This window comes from Hylaeus volcanicus, chromosome 3 (assembly GCF_026283585.1).
Source record: "Hylaeus volcanicus isolate JK05 chromosome 3, UHH_iyHylVolc1.0_haploid, whole genome shotgun sequence".
Taxonomy (NCBI): domain Eukaryota; kingdom Metazoa; phylum Arthropoda; class Insecta; order Hymenoptera; family Colletidae; genus Hylaeus; species Hylaeus volcanicus.
Genome location: NC_071978.1, coordinates 15798670 through 15815605, shown reverse-complemented (window position 1 = coordinate 15815605; position 16936 = coordinate 15798670). Strand labels below are relative to the sequence as shown.

The 16936-nt window shown below is 37.2% G+C and overlaps 1 protein-coding gene across 2 annotated transcripts in view; it reads right to left on the bottom strand.

The window, feature by feature from the left end:
* Positions 1-16936, bottom strand: part of LOC128873879 (uncharacterized) — a 460110-nt gene that overhangs the window by 16960 nt on the left and 426214 nt on the right. For both annotated transcript variants that reach the window (XM_054117849.1, XM_054117850.1), the window contains 9 exons: positions 13577-14353; positions 10518-12604; positions 8703-8991; positions 6940-7149; positions 6106-6420; positions 4820-5227; positions 4500-4728; positions 1379-1799; positions 255-777 (listed from right to left, as the gene is read on the bottom strand). In XM_054117849.1, coding sequence (XP_053973824.1) covers positions 255-777; positions 1379-1799; positions 4500-4728; positions 4820-5227; positions 6106-6420; positions 6940-7149; positions 8703-8991; positions 10518-12604; positions 13577-14353 — 5259 coding nt within the window. The remainder of the gene's footprint in view (positions 1-254; positions 778-1378; positions 1800-4499; positions 4729-4819; positions 5228-6105; positions 6421-6939; positions 7150-8702; positions 8992-10517; positions 12605-13576; positions 14354-16936) is intronic.

Below are 16936 nucleotides of genomic sequence, written 5' to 3'. Positions count from 1 at the left end.
AAATATTATGTCAAATAGCATATTATTTTACTTTATAATTACTTAAAATAATTCTGTAATTTTCTCTAAAATTATACGAGGTGAAATCACAAGTGAAATTACACTTTCTAATCATACATTGATAAAGAATTCTTTGTTTCTTTCAATCAATTATATAAATCCTTAAAGTTTGCATCTACAATCTTATACCTACAACTTCACAACAAATCTTGCAAAATCCTAATTTATTATTGGACAATTAATCGCACTCTTACCGGATATTTCAGATTTGCCGGGCATCCTACTGTCTCCTCAGGATGATAGAACCATTTGACTTTCACGATCATGTTGGAACTCGAAGTTTCCCACATGGATTCAATGCGACCAATATAAGGTCTGTCTGGTCTGCCAGTCGACAGAAAAACGGCACTATCGCCAATCTGAATTGTTTCACTGCCGCGCTGTATCGCCTTGAAGAATTGCTTCTTGGCCCTTCCTTTAGCACCCGGCCGTCTATAACCTTTGCCTGCCCATCCCCACAGCTGTCTAGCCGGCAAAAACGCGGCCATTTTACTTCGACTTTCCACTGACTCCTGTCGTTCACGCATCTTTGACTTCTTGTCCGCTTTCTTCGGCTTCTCTTGCTTCTGCTCGCGAACGGGCTCTACGATCGGTTCTGGAATGACTTCTTCCTCTGCTACTGTTTCTTCTTCGACTTCTACTTCGGGCTCTGCTGTAGTTACTGGTTCCTTGACCATCTCTTCCTCGCTCTTCTGACCGCAACAGCTATCCCCACTACTAAAAAATATTTAAAAACATTCGAGTTATAATTTTCGTTTATCAAATTCAAAAAGAAACGAGTTGTAGAATAAGCGATAGACGTTATATCGTTTAAATTGGTAGAACCATGTTTACACGTAACATTTATATAAAGTTACCTACAAGTTTGTATTAAATAGGCTTATGAAATAATCTAATATTTTATTCGTAAAAATAAATACAAGTTTTCAATTTACCCTTGTAACCAATTATAAACAACACTTAATCTTTGAATTAGAAAAAATGATGTTCTTTCTTTTTAATGAATATTACAGGACAGTTTTAAACATTTTCGAAGAGAAATATTTGAGCAACGACTTTGAGTCTTTTTTTCTGCGAAATTTTCAAATGGACATTCTCCTTATTACGTTGGCATTTAAACATACGCGTTTTGTCCTTTTTAGTGCTTCAAGTCGAACAATATATTTTTAATAATTAAGTGTTCCAAAAATTGTTCATTATTAAATTGTCCAATATAAGTACAGTATCAGGTAGGTTTGTATTTTACCGCCTAGAATCTCTTCCTGGCTGTACCATGATCACTAACTCGCGACATATGATACAAGTTAAAGAAGCAAACCTTATATGACTTCCTTCGCTGTGGCTGCTGTGATGGCTGTGCTTGTGCTTATGCTTTCGATGTTTCCTGTGCTTGTGCTTTCTGTGTTCTTCGCAACACTTGTGCTTCCTGTGCTTTTTCTTTCCCTCTTGGGCCTCCTGCAGTCTCTTTAGTTTGTCTCTTCTCCTCTTCTTCATGCGTTTCCTCTCACGGTACTCTTCTAGATCCTTGGCATCCATGTCATCGGACTTGTATCGTTCCAGCGACTGTCCATCAGACGACGAAACGTAACAACACGTCGTGGAGGTAACAGCGGGAATCGCATTGTTCGCATTTAACGAAGTGGACGGTTGATTATTGCTGGACGAGCGTTTATCTTCTGTAGATACCGACGTCTGCCTTCGACGCTTGCCCAGTGACAATAGGGGATTTGGATCGTATTCTGTAATCGAAAGGAAAACTAAGTATGCACGAATCTGGACAAATTGTGCAGGATATTAAAGTTTTTGAATATTTAATTTAGCCCTAATATTGCGAGACATACAGTAACTCCCGCTTTTAGGTGACTTTTATATCGAGTTCAAGTGACAGAATCGTCCCGTTTGATATGTAACAACTTGCCTATTGATAGCGATTATATAATATGTAATTATTCGTTCTCTAATGAAAATTATAATTTTTGTATTTCTTATTATATCTTCGTGAGAGCATTAGTAATGGATTCGTGGCGTTTTTTCAATGAAAATGAGCCCAAACACGACCTTCTTTGAATTATTTTTTATTAAAAATAAATGGAAGTTCCTTACAAATAATTGAAATAGCATATAATTAAAACTGGTCCAAATTAGTTTGTACTTTAACTCAATTTCATCCAGGCAACTTCACCAGTCCATCGATAATAGGGGCATTTACTTATTTTGCTATCGAGTTATCTTTCTTGCTTTTTTCGTAATAAATTGTACTTACTGTACTGTGTGATAACTATAATAAACATAATATAGTTATCAAAAGTGCTTCTTTCGCACCATGTTCTAATATGGGGCGGCAATGTGATAGTTTGCACGAAGCCGACGACCCTGGACATAGGTGACATTTTTTACTTTAACAGCGCAGAATGTTACAGCAAACAGATTCAATAAAAACTACTTTAAAGATATAAGAAAGTAACGTCTAATAATGGAACAGAAGTGTTCAACTACACCTACTATAGCTATTAAAGATAATTGGAACTGGTAGATCTAGTGTAGAGACAAGCAGAACTCTTCCTGTGCACTATAGATACACCATACATAGGAATATAAGAATAGCTAAATAGTTAAAACAGTCCACGAGTGATGTTCTGTAAGCGGCTGGATTCGTTTTTACACGTCGTTATTATGATAATAAAGTCAGAGTAAAAGAAGTTCAAGTTAGGTATCATTGGCTTAGGGGAATTTAATATTTTCTAGAAATGTAGTTAAGCTTTTGTCTAGAATTTACGTGTAACTAAATTCTTAGAGAAACGTTCAACTTATGTTTAAATTAAAAACATTTTCACCATAGATATTTTGCTATCTATGATTACGATCTACTAGGAATCAATATATTTAAGTACAAAAGAGCAACCTCAGATCTAATATTCCTACTTAGAATTTTAAACGGCAAAATTACTCGGTGACCAACAATGTCCGAAACTAGCTCATAATGACTCTAACAGAATCTGCAATCTAATAAACAGCCGTAGTCAAAGCGAGGACCTTTCATTGAGTTCGTTTAAAAACTGCATTAACAAATCTTTAGGTCTGAATCATGGCTGTAAACAGTAATTGTTATAAATTCTGTATACACTGCCTGCCATAAACATTAAGACACTTATCCTGCGTGGATTGAATGTAAAAAAAAGTCATCTTACATTTTTTCTATGTGATCGAAGTTCGGTGATTGTGCTAATTAATGCATAATTTTCAGTTTATTACGATCTTCTAATTTATCTAAATAGTCTTTGCAAATTCTTGACGCGTGCTTCGGATGATCGTTGTCGTGTATAAATACCACTCGAAACGAAACTAAACTATAACGAACGAGTCCAAGTGTTTGAACACCCAGATAGCACAGGGACGTCTTATGTACGTCCATAAGACGTCCGGTACTGACGATCGGGACGTCCTATGGACGTCCAGATAGCGTCCAAACGTCCTCTGAACGTCCTGTGAACGTCCCTGGAACGTCCCAGTTACATCGCAGGACGTCCCTGGGACGTCCGGCGTGGACATTCGATGGACGTCCCTGGGACGTCCGATGTGGACATTCCCAGAACGTTCTCGGTAAAATTGAGATTTTAAAAAAAATTAAATTTTAATTGTATATATTTTCTTTTATTTGTTGGTAGATTTTAGTTAACTGTATTTATTTCTTGTAACTAGATTTCATGAAAAACGACGAACAAATCTTTCAATTTTTATTTACCTCCAGCAGGATTCGAACTCACGATTTTCGAACTACAACCGCAACCTGCTTCCTCACTTACCCATAAACGACTTTGCTAAACCGATTCATATTTTAGGCTTATATAGTGACTCGCAGTAATATTCGGATACTTTTTAAAATACAATTCCTTCTTTTGAAATTGGTCTAAATGACTTGAACTTTTTTTTGAAAAGTTAGAAGAATTAATTTACTAGGTAATTCTGAATACTTCCAAATATTACATACATATCTCATCTCATATGTACAAAAAATATTGTATTCCTAATATTGAATAAATATTTTGTTTTACATGTTCAAACATATATTCTATTGCGAATATTAGATAAATATGTGTTTTATCTACGGAAAAAAATATTCTGTTGCGAATATTAAATAATGATTGTATACCCAGATACCACAGGAACAGGAACGTCTTACGTCACATTTTGTACAAATGCAGCAGGTGTTCTAATACTTATGGCCGGCAGTGGACGTGCTAATATTGTCATAATGCAAGTTTCTTTCCGTTTATAAACGAAATAAATAAATCAGTGCACACGATGTACGTATAAAATGAATAGGTAGCGTAAAGAATGGATACTGAGAAAGAGAGAGTCCCTTAATGGCAAGTGTAGCAAACATTCCTGCAATAATCTCGTGCGATAAAAAAAAGTCTAATATAAACAAAAGAACTTACCAACGACAGGATAATCAGGCTGCAGCAACCTGATATCATCCAAAGCGATTCTTCCACTGTCACCATCGTCGAACTCCACGCTAACGAACTTCTCGTCAAGCTCGGGGTCAGGTTCGGTGGGTTCGACGGATGTGCCTGGGTATAGGCACCGATATTGCTGGCTCCAGTAAGCACAGAGTCTCGTACCGGGTGGTAACTCTTTCGTCGAACTAGGACAGACCTCCACGATCTAGGAAAACGAAGCGTTATTTCATGAAAATTTACGTTCAAACAAAAACGTCAAGCGAAACAAAACACGAAATGAATCACTGTTAATTTACCGCGTCTCGTAGAATCTCCTCTCTGGAATGGATGTGGGGTCTGTTGCCTCGTTCGCCGTCCAACGTGATCGCATAAACGTCAGGTGCTTGGACAGCGCTGAGTCTTCCGGCGTAAAACAGACCACCCATCGCCGTGAGAACTCTCAGCTGATCAATGTCCAAGTGTGCCGATGTCAGTTTGCATTTGTTGACGATCTCCGTCTTCTCGGCCTTGGCTGCTTTGGCGCATTCCTTGCACTCTTTGCACTCAAGCGACTTCCTGCGTTTCGCTTCTTTCTTCTCGCGATCAGTAGATTTGCGTCGCGAAGGCGACGACGAACTGGACTTTCGTTTCTTCTTCTTCGACTTCTCGTGTCTGCTTTTCTCGGACTCTGTCTCGATTGGCTCTGGCAACTCCGCTGGGATTTCCTGAAACATTATCACGTTGTTTTAGGACGAAACGATTCCCGATGAAACATGTTGCATTAACACCAAAATAATTTGTCTTTGTTTTCATTTTTTGTACATAAACACATATACAGTTCCTCGATTCGGGGATTTTCATTGAAAAAGTAAAAAAATTAATTTTGAAGGCAAAGTGTTAAAGAAAATAAATTTAAAAATAGGATTCATGAATTTTGATAAGATCACAAAAATAAGTACTATAATAAATGTTTCCGATTGTCTTGAAAAACAAATTTTAGTCTTGTAAAAATAATCACAATTAGTAAGCAGTCATCGTGTTAAATGTCTGTTATCCATTATGTTGAAAAAAGCTCATTGTTTTTATTACCTTAGATACACGATTCTGATATTACTTTAGCAGAGTGCATTAAAGCACGAGCAATTAATTTCTTAGCATGACCAATTGAATAAGATAAAAAATTTTATACATTTCAGGTATTGTTCATCTTAATAGAACGGTTTGAAATATAAAAAAGTAGGACATCAGCTTTCAGTCTTTATTATACGTTCATTGGTGTTATATCTCTGATGGATGTTAATAAGACCTAATTTATTATGTCCAATCAATCTTATAAGAGATTTAATTTTTATACATATATCATACAATAAATTGCATTCTTTTAAAAGCTTAATCATTCGATATTCAATTACATCTTTGTGTTACAATTCTCTCCCTCTGTGTTTCCTTCAAAGTTTAATGTTGTAAAAAGCTACAAGTAAGCTACAATTTTCTTTTGTTCGCAGTATTTGAAATAACCACATACTTGTGATCCATAACGTTATATTTTACCGAGTTTATAAAAACGACTGAAAACTGATAATTTATTTTTTATTTGTGTTACCTCCACTGGTTCCTGCACAGTAGACTCTGGCAATACGTTCTCCACAGCACTAGAAGACTCATCATCCTCCCAAGTCTTCACCTTTACTTCTGCTTTTAGTTTCGGTTTCATCTTGCTCTGTTTCTCCAACTTCACTTCTTGACTCAGTTTCGCTTTCTCCGCAATGATCGAGCTGATCACAGTCTTACTGTGCAAGGGCGTCTGTTTCGCAGGCTTCGGTTTCGATTTTCCTGATTTATGACCCTTGGAAGAGGATTTTAGCGAAGATAACCCAGTTTTGAAGGGCAGCGGCGTATATCCAGTTTTACCCACGTACTGTGGAAGAAAATTACGATTTTATTGTAAAGAGTCTTGTACATTCACTGTCGTCTAACGAGGGGCATCAGACGTTAATTTTAACGAAACTTTACATACATATAAAACATTACTACACATTAACAATGTATTTTTATTCATCTTCATAAACATTGTAAAATATTAAGAATGTACTAAAATAAACGTGGTGCCTGGTTACTTAAACATTTTAAACATTAATGGTAATAGACAAAACCTGTTGGCTACAGTAGCATCACCGACGAATTGATGAAATCGCCAAAAAATCAAATTATTTGCATATTTAACATTTAAAATGTATAAAATGTTTTATCTCATAAAGGCAAAAAAATTGTGTCTATAACATCAAAGGTAAGTTTTGTCACTGTAAATATGAATTTCGACATATAAAAAGACATATCTACGTGTCTAATATTTTTCAATGCTCTGTCTGTGTAGAAAATTCCATAAAAATCAGTGTGCACACAGTTGGGTAACATGCCTTGAAGTTCGATTACTCACCTTTGCCTGAAGATGTCGGTTTTTCGATGACAAAAGGTATCCTACTAGAGAACTTTTGCTTTTTGGCTTTTTCGCGACTATCGTCTCTGTTAGATGTCTGACACTTCCTGATGTGCACATCAGCTTCCTGGGCCGACCGACCTTCCTTTTCTTTGAAGCTGAACTGGAACTCGCAACCGTCGGCGCTGGTGATGACGTATCGTATCCCATCTGTTTAAATTTGGACAAAATGTGTAGAATCCACACTTGAAATTTGTTTAATTTGATGGTATAAATCGCTTTATAAAAGAAACGTAATCCTTAATTAAAATACTATCAGTGATGTTTTAACAGTGTAACAACCTGATTCTAATGTTAAATCGTATTTCTCACTAAATGTATTTTAGCAAATGTTTCGTAAAAAGGAGTTTCGTCAAACATATACCTAATATCTTATTTTATTTCATTAAGATACTTCTTTAAGATCTCGTTACATAACAATGTCACAGTAAACTTCTTTAATGTATAAAGTTTTCCAGAAGAGGTTTTAGGATCTTGTTCTTTACTAACAAAATACATCTGTCAGGATAGTCATGGTGGAAACTTAAACATCATCTGCATGTTTTATTGCAATTAACTTATAATAAAAATACAATTATAATCACAATATCAACAATATTCCAGTGAATTTGTGTTTCATTAAAAAACAAAATCATAAAGTCCTTATGTATCGTATAACATAAAATGATTTGTTCAACATTTTTATAACACGCAAAAGCACATCAATTCAAAGTTGTACTTTTGTTATTTCTTATAACTATAGAATATAATTTATCATTTAAAAAGGTAAGGGAAATAATAGACCCGGGAAATTCCCAATCAAAGACAGCCAAGCTGAACGTAATAACTTTTCAAAAGCTTAGTAATCAAACAGTTATTGGAATTGGAAAATATCAGATTTAAATTCCAATAATCGATTTGAATGCCATCAACTAATATGTCATCAATTAATATTTCATTGCATGGCTTTTCTGATTACCTCACTCCACTTGCAAGCTGGCCTTTCAATTGATTTTATTTGTCACGGAATTTTTTCCTGTTAGAACATCTAGTTTGTTTAAAAGCATGTCGAGTTCGAGTTTAACTTCGACAAGTGGGGAGGAGTTTTAATTATCGTTACGCAGCTTTATAACAACCATTCCCTTCCAATTTTTGTGTTACATTAAAAAAGAAAACTACCTGGCATTGTTGTACTTTATTTAGAATTATTTTACACGATATGAATTTAAGCACGTCTACTTGTCTATATTTCGATTAATTTCAATGAATCCGAATGTTAAGGTAATTCTTGATCAGTAATTTGTCATTAAAACAAACAGATCTAAAAATATGATTGAATAAGGAGCTCTGAGTCCATCGTCCCAAATTTATTTATTTCACATTTGCGTCCTACATTTCGGACACTGCTAAGAATCGTATATCAATGAAGATCATATTACAAATATAAAATCAAGTACAAGAAATAAGAAAAAAGGGATAACAAAATGTTCACTTTAGAGCGTGTTTTATTTCTAAATTTCGTCCACATATGATCTTGATTCATGAAAAATACAAACTTAAGTGATTTAAGACTCCCTATCAATAAAATCTACATATATGAAATATTTCGTCCTTCTGAAAGAAACTCATCTTCCTTCGTTTACTCAGAATTACTGAGGTTTCTTTATCGCAGACTGTGACGTGAATGTAATAGAGAAATTGAACGATTCAGAAATTGAACTCACCCTTCCTGTGCTTTTCTCATCGTCGTCTTGCGGTGCTTTACTCGAGGGTAGAACGGTGATAGGCGAGGCGACTGGTGGAACGGGGATAGGAATGCTCGGTATACTGTCCAACAGTTTAATGTGACTTCTTGGCTCACCCAGTTTCACCAAGTTCACGTTACACCTCGGCATAGCAAGAACATTGGGAGTCAACGGTGGTGGAGATCCATTGAGCGAGCGTGACGGAGATTTATGCGGTGAAGGCATTCGCTCTAACGCTGATGGCGACGCCAAAGGCCCATGATCAGAACTGTGAACATTTACCATAAAACGTTAATCTTCCTTACCAATTTCTTAACTATTCAACATGTACTAGAATACAGTTTATTGCGATTGGACCTAACAATGACTTCCAAAGAGATACGCTCTCGAGGTCATTTGTGATTTCTGCAAATTAAAACTTTATAATAAAAAGAGAAACCTTCTTGATTCTGATACAAAGGATTGCATTTACTAGATGAGCTAAAAATGCCTGTTTTTACGTCAACCTTTTGAGTGATTATAACATGGTTTTATTACATCATGAATGGCATTCTAATATGCTTGGACAATCTATGCTCGACCTTAATAAACCTTCGAAACGAAGAGATATAGTAATATCAATTACACTCTACACCTAAGGAATATATATATTTTCAAGGAATATATTTTTAAGGAATATATCTTTTCTATATTCGAGTTTAGTTCCAACAAAGTCGGTGGATGTGGTAAATAAGTATTTGCAATTTCGTGAAGTTACTACAGTGACTGTCATCACTAGTGTACGCTGTATAAACAGTCTTGCATACCAACTTCTCACTGAATATAGCCTCTATCGAAAAATTAATCTGTTACTGGCAATGACTGTTCACTAACATATCCATTATTTAATAGTAATTTAACGTAAATTTTTCCAAAACAATCGTACTCAAGGAACTAAATTTGTAATATCATCAATTTTGTACTTAACTGTAAAAGTGTTCTGAAATCGTATCGTAATTCCAATATAATGTACTTTATAAAAGCTGAATTATTTACATGAGTAAGCCTAAAGATCTCCATTGCCTACGAATATCTACAAAAATTGTTCAGGATCAAATTAAACTACATATTTGAAGGTGCACATGTTACGATAGAAAGAAAATATTTCCAAACGTCAAGGGTTTCAACATTTCGAAGTCGTCAATGTTTTTTTTAAATAAAAGTACATAATGTTCTATATAATCTCTAGCAATGTTACAATCATCTATCCTCCAAATGTGTATTTATTTTTAATAAATCTGATTTGAGGATAGTAGAGGTTCAAAGTAATGACTAGACTGCGAATGTCAATTTGCGAATACAAATACATATTTTCACAAGTACAGTAAAAGAATTGAATAAAACTTGAATGAAAGTACATATGTCTTATCTTCTAAACGGCACAACATGTATATTATTGTTGATATTTTCTATATTTTTGCATTTCTACATATTCTCATGGATTTGATCATATTTGCATTTGTCATAAATGCATAAACATTCACAGTCAAGTAATGAACCTTCTGTATTAACACAGAACTAGAGGCATCTTGATCTTCAAAGAACGACCTCACAAACAATTATTTTTCTGTCGCTATGTTCGATCCTTCGAATAGCCTAACTTTGCCCTGAACAATTTTTTAAGTGCTCCCAGTTAAATGGTGAGACCGCATATTGTACTAAAGTATGGTAATTATAAAACTCTTGAACGAGAGCCCTCCTTAGACTCTCGAGTAGCGAAAGAATTGAAAAGAAAGTCTCATATGAAAAATTCACCTGGAAGAATGGCTCTTCTTTCGCGGTCTGCCAGGACTCTTCTTCTCATCTTTCTTCGGAGTTAGCTTAGACAACTCTTTCTGTTTCTCTCTGTACTGCCTCTGAATGTCAGCCAACCTGACCCTCATATCCAGCTCCATGGCATCCATGTTCGGCCAATCGGCGTCGTTGTCCATGTGACCCTTTCGGGCGATGAACTTTTTCGCGTCCAGTTTCGCTTGCAAGTTCCTGTAATCGTGGCAATCGCGCTGCTCTCCCGCGGAGAGTCTCCTCTTCACGTCTCTGACACCTTCTTGCATCATCGCCTCCGCATACGCTTTTTGACTGTACACCTTCAAATCAGAGTCCGACAAATTGCCTTCCATAGTTCTCTCGTAGTAAGCACCATTCATCTGACACTCGTTAAAATGGCGATCGTAATGCTCGAAATCATCGATTCTTTCATAATCTGAATCTATGCACGGTCTATTTCCACCAGCGGGATCGTCCTTCAGCGGTGGATCATCCTCGTCGTTTACGTTGACACCGTTTCTTTCAGAAAAATCGATGCTTCTTCTTGTTGCCTCCTTTACCCCTATTACTATATTGTTCGCTTGCAACCTCGCCTCGTATTGCTTGCTCGTATCGCTTTCTTCATCGTAATGCAATGCGTCACACTTGAACTCTTCATCCTCGCATTTGTTGCCGCTCTTGAATCTCTTCGAGCTGTCATAGTTCTCGTCCTCCGACTGGACGAACTTCCTCTTGTCCAACGTTTTCCCTTCCTTCTCCGGATGACTCGATCTACCCAAGTTCAGCAACAATCTACCAGCGTGCGATATCTCTTCAGAGCTGTCAAGGTTCAGCTTCCTCGGCACCTTATCGACCACCTCCTCCATAAACCTTTGTTCCGCAAGAGCGCATAACAACCCCAACGGACTGTCCACGTTGTTGTTGTTGTTGCTCTCCCCTGGCGGAGAAATCAGCTTAGTTCTAATAGGTGATTTCTCAAGATCGGCTGCTGTGGCGGCGACCTGGGCGTCCGGTTTCAGCTGCTCCAGTTGTTCGATACTATTCGACAATAGCTCCAACCCGCTTATGTCAACCGTAGGCCTCTGTTTGGAACTGATCGCAGCCCTCGATTTGGAATTTTGATTGTCTGACGACGAGGCAAACGTCTCGTCTGTAACTTCCATTCTACGGTGTTTCTTCGGGGTGACTGCGTCGCTGTCAAAACAGTTCGCCTCTCTCGTCTCGTACACGGCAGACGACGAAGTCTTTTCCTTCTTCACGAGCAACTCTTCGTTATCGACCGCCTTGATATTGTTGTTATTGCTCCTGGTGTCGTTATTGTTATCGTTCAGGAAGTACTCTCTGGGCAAAGCGTGTTTCTTCGCGAGAGAACTACACGGATCGTTCTCTTTCGTTGCCGTATACCTGGGGAGATCCTGAGAGTTATACGCGGATCTCGTTGCCTCCGTCGAGGAAACCTCAGGTTCTCTTGGAATTTCACGGTGCTCCATAAACTGAGCAATCTCGCAGGACCTCAGTATGTGTTTCTTCAAGCCGTTCTCCAATTTTCTCGGCATCGTCTCGGAGTGTCTCCTCGAACGCAGACCATCCACGCTCTTGTCCTTTATGTCCTCGACTTTCTGAGGTATCGCTTCCTGCATAGCTGCGGCCGCGTTTTTCTTCAATTTCTCCACCACATTCTCGATCCCAGGGTGAGACTTTTCCACCGAGTGCCTCTTCATCCACTCCTGGCACTTTGGCTTCTCCGTCGTCGAGGTGGCTTCGCATCTGTACGAGTAATCCTCGTACGCAGTTTCCTCGGCCTCTTGTTTTATCACTATTCTCTCGACCTCTTCGTCGTCGCAGTCAATGTTCGGCATGTCGAATGACTTCACGATGATCTGAGGACGATGAGTGAGCGGTTTGTACGTCAGCAAATGGTCATCGTGGTTCTCACACCTAGGAGTAACTGGTATCTTCGATTCGCTAGGCTCTTCTTGCCTCTGCGTTTCGATATTGAGCGATTCCGTTGGCGCGGAACTCGCGTGTCTGTGTACTTCTGCGGTTCTTGCGTCTTCGATTTTAGCTAAATCAGCCTGAAAAACGATAAACATAACGACCAGCGTCTAGGATTAGACGGAAATTGAAATATCGAATAAGTTCCTAAGTAGACATAAGAATATTGGACAGTGTGAGCTGATTGATTATCGTAAATGTATTTAAATTAGGAATTATGCAGGTATTGTAGGCTGGAAAGAGAGCCTACGTGTAAATTCAAATATTCAAAACCGTTTTGTTCGATGACCTATTGGCATTAGTAGACTGCGCATGTTTATGCAAATTCATATTTTCACAGATATAGAAAATGAATTGCAACTTGAATAAAGGTGTCTTCTAAAATGGTATAACATGTATATTATTATTGATGTGTTATACAGTGTAGAAGTATTCGTACAACACCAATTTAAGAAAAGAAATAAAAGGTTAACATTAAAAGTAATAAACTTTAATTTACGCAAAATCTACTGTAAAAATATGTAGGAATGTTGATTAATTATTTCTTCCCCTAAAATTTATTCATAAAATAAATATATGAAGTTTTATTTTGAATTGGTTCTTGTACGAATACTTATTACACTGACTGCATATTTTTGCATTTATATTATTTATTATTTATTTCTTATAGATTTTTATATATCTCCATTTGACGTATATGCATAAACATTCGCAATCTAGCCATAAATCATTTGTTCGGTTAATAGAAACAAATATTACATAAAAAATGATATGAAATAATGCGAAAGAATTTCTGCGGGTATTTTCTTTCCGACCCAATACTTGAACTTCGGTAATAAAGTAGATAAAGTATAAAAATACGTAACACAGTTGTAAAAGTTGTTATTAAGATGATCATAGATAGATCAGCTTAGAAACTTTCAGTCGAGTACACTTGCCTTTAAACCTATATCTTTATGTTACGCACTACACATCCTCTCATCCCGAGTTCTCGAGGATTACGTATTTCTCAAACTTAACGAATAAAGAGTGAATATTTATTCGATCCTTACCTCGCTCTTCTCAGCAGCAGCCGCGTTATCCTCGTGGTCCTGTTCACCGGCGGCAGACTCCGCGACGTAGCTTCTCTTCCTGTCTCGATGACGGTCTAACGAGTGATCTCTCCTTCTTCCAAAGAACTCGAGATTCTCGTGGAAGCTGTCGCAATTTTCCTCGGTGATTTCGATGATCCTTGGTCCGTTTCTGATGTCCCTGCAAGACAAACCGTCCTCCGCGAACAACTCGTCGTGCTCCTCGTCCGGGTGTCCCCTGTCGTCGTGTTCCCTGTCCATCTGTCTAGCCACCACGTGCTCGATGGTTCTGTCGATCGCCGTGACGCTCCTGCACTCCTTCGTGATGGAGTATTTCGGACAATCGGCCATGTTGATGATTGTGTTCTCGGCCTTGTCCACCTTGCCGACGAAGCCGCAGACGGCAGGGTTCACGGTGGTCGTGGTGGTCGTTATTCGTACGACATTGCACACCTTCTCCGGCGAGGCAGCCACGATCTCGAAGTTGGTCATGTTCGTCATGTTGGTGGTGGTAGTGGTCAGATTGGTCGGATTCTGTAGCTGGCAGGGACTCAGGTTCTGTTCCTGTTTCACGCACGCATCCACCTGCGGCGGCTCCTGGTCGTCTGGCTCCGGGGCGTCGGTCTGGTTCGAAGCGTCTTGGACGCCGACCATCGGCGCCACTTCAGGTGGCTCGATCGCGTGGATCGTCGTCACCTCGGGCGGCGGCGTCAGACACGACACGGGAGAGGTCGCCTTCGACAAAAACGAATTTCGCTGCTGCACGCAGGATATTCGAGGGTCAAATACTGGGGCGTTAAGCAGCGGTGAATTTCAATAAAGTTGGACGAAATAACGAGGGCAACTATTAGTGAACTGTCTCTGAATCGGAGCTACAGTCCTTGTGAAGTCGACTAAACCTTCAAGAACACCTGTACTTACAGCGCTGTCTCTTTCGTCTCGCGGCGTTCCACCCGTGAAACAACAGAAACAACGGTGTAGACGAAAGTGTACTTGGAGGTTCAATTGTCTTGATAAGAGCTGTGCTAGTGCGCGCGAAGACGACTATCGATGAACTGTTTCTGAATCGAAGCTAATAGTCCTTCCCAAGTTGACTAAACCTTCAAGGACATTTGTGCCTAAAGTGCTGTCTCTTTTGTTTCTTGAATTTGCTTACGAATCAAAACAGAAGCAACGATATAGACAGAGATGTCTTTGAAGGTTCAGTTGTCTTGACACAAGCTATGTTAGTGCATGTCCATTTGATATTTTTATCTCTAACAGTTGCATCGAAAGCAAAATTTTCTAGCAGATAGCACTGAAAAAGAGTTCTTTCGATGCTGTCGAGCACTTAAAATCGACAAATTTACCTTGACAGCTGTTTGACGAAAACGAATTTGGAAGGACACGGAAGTGCTGAAATATCTGCTACCATACAAGCACTCTTGCGTCCATATTTAAAAGAGTTTTACAGTGGTCTGCTTAGTTTGAAAGTAATCAAATCTCAAGACATTATGCTAATAAGATTATAGTGAAATTTGAAAAATTGACAATATTATAGAAGCTTCAAGTGAACTCTTAAGTTTTAAAGATATTTATTTCAACCTGGAATTTTGTCAAGATGGTTGGCATAAATCTTGGGATTCAATGCACCCGTTTACTTGGAATTTTATGCACAGAGTATAAACAAAAATGTAGGACCTTCTTCTAGGATTATTTCTCGTATCAAGAAATTACAGATTCCTTTCCCATATTCTTGTAATCTGAACCACTGTTTTCTAAACATAAGCAATTAAAGTTTACCGATGCGACTCAAAAGTCTCAATGCGTGTCATTTATAGCCTAGTCAGTTAATTGTGCTTCGCGCATACGCATTCACCAAAGAGAAACACGTATCCACACATTCATTAAGAAAATAACATTAACAGTTTATATATAAATAACGAAATTTAGATAGTAAAATGGAAAAAGATTTTTCGATTCGTATTAACATAAGTAATTAGTCTTGGAAAAAAATCCCACATTTTTGGTAATACGCCGTAAAAAGAATATATTCTTCTACCTTCACAATTTGAAGAGATACTACATATTTCTCTGAGAAATCGACTTTTTTCTTTAACATACTACAATTACTTTAATTTATTAGTTAAGTAACACAGACTAAGAATCACTTTTATTTTTTATTTGAAATAACCAGAATAAAATATATTATGTCTTAGAGCTGCAAACTAAGCAGACGCTTTAATGTCAATGATGATTGTCAAGAATAAAACTTTCAAGTAGACATGCGGTACAGAATACGTGTTCAGCGATGACATGTACAGCAAAATGTAAACATTTAGACATTGTTATATATTTCCGTGTTATCCTTGAAATTATACTTTATATAACTGTGAATTGTATGAATAATGAAAAAGTAGTATCGACATCTTAACATCAGCTGATAAATCCAAAAAATATAACTATGGTAATGATACGATTTACATCACGTGTGTTCACTTTGAAGTTTTTATCGCTTTTTTCATATGTAATTGGTTCTAGGGCGGCTATTTTGTCCAACTTTATTAAAATTTGTATGCATAGCGCTAAAAGTTAATGGTCCAAAGACCAAGCAAAGAATTAGTGCATCTAATTCGCGAAGCGTTAAATAAAACCTCTACTTATGGTAACGTCAACGAAGGAGTCGATTTGGTTAATGGAAGAAGTAAGTAAAGATGTGTAAAATTTTACTGAGATAACAAATAACGACTGAATCATGTATATCTGTACCTTTGGATCTGTACGAATGCACTTATCGTATTGCAATTTATTTACAACATTTATTCAATCAAATAGTTAAGTATTTTTATTGAACAATTAAACAAATTATTTAATTAAGTAAAATTGATTCTACTATTTTACTATTTGATAAGTCTATTTTACGAATATGATATTACACTTTTTTTCCTGTGACTGCTAAAACTTTCAACTTTCAATTTTGTTAAAAAAATCTATTGCCTCTAATCGCAATAGAAAAGTTTGATTTTGTATCATAGTTTATCTCTGAGGTCCAGATATACATGATTCATCTTGTATTTTAAAATTGTTATTTGTTCATGGCAAAATATTTATTTTTGTATCTCAATTCTCAACCTTCATTTGTATCTTCAGTATTTCTTTTCGTTTTTAAGTTACCTTGTACTCGTTACTTGCCATTTTTATCTGAATAAGAATTTTGTCATGTATGCTTTGTACGGACATTTTAGTCCTATCATAATGGTCCTTAAAATAGAGATGGTATGTTTGCTCATGCATATTTTTATACACCTGCACGACGACGATCGATTATCGACAATCGAGCAAAAACATTGTACGGCCAAAAAC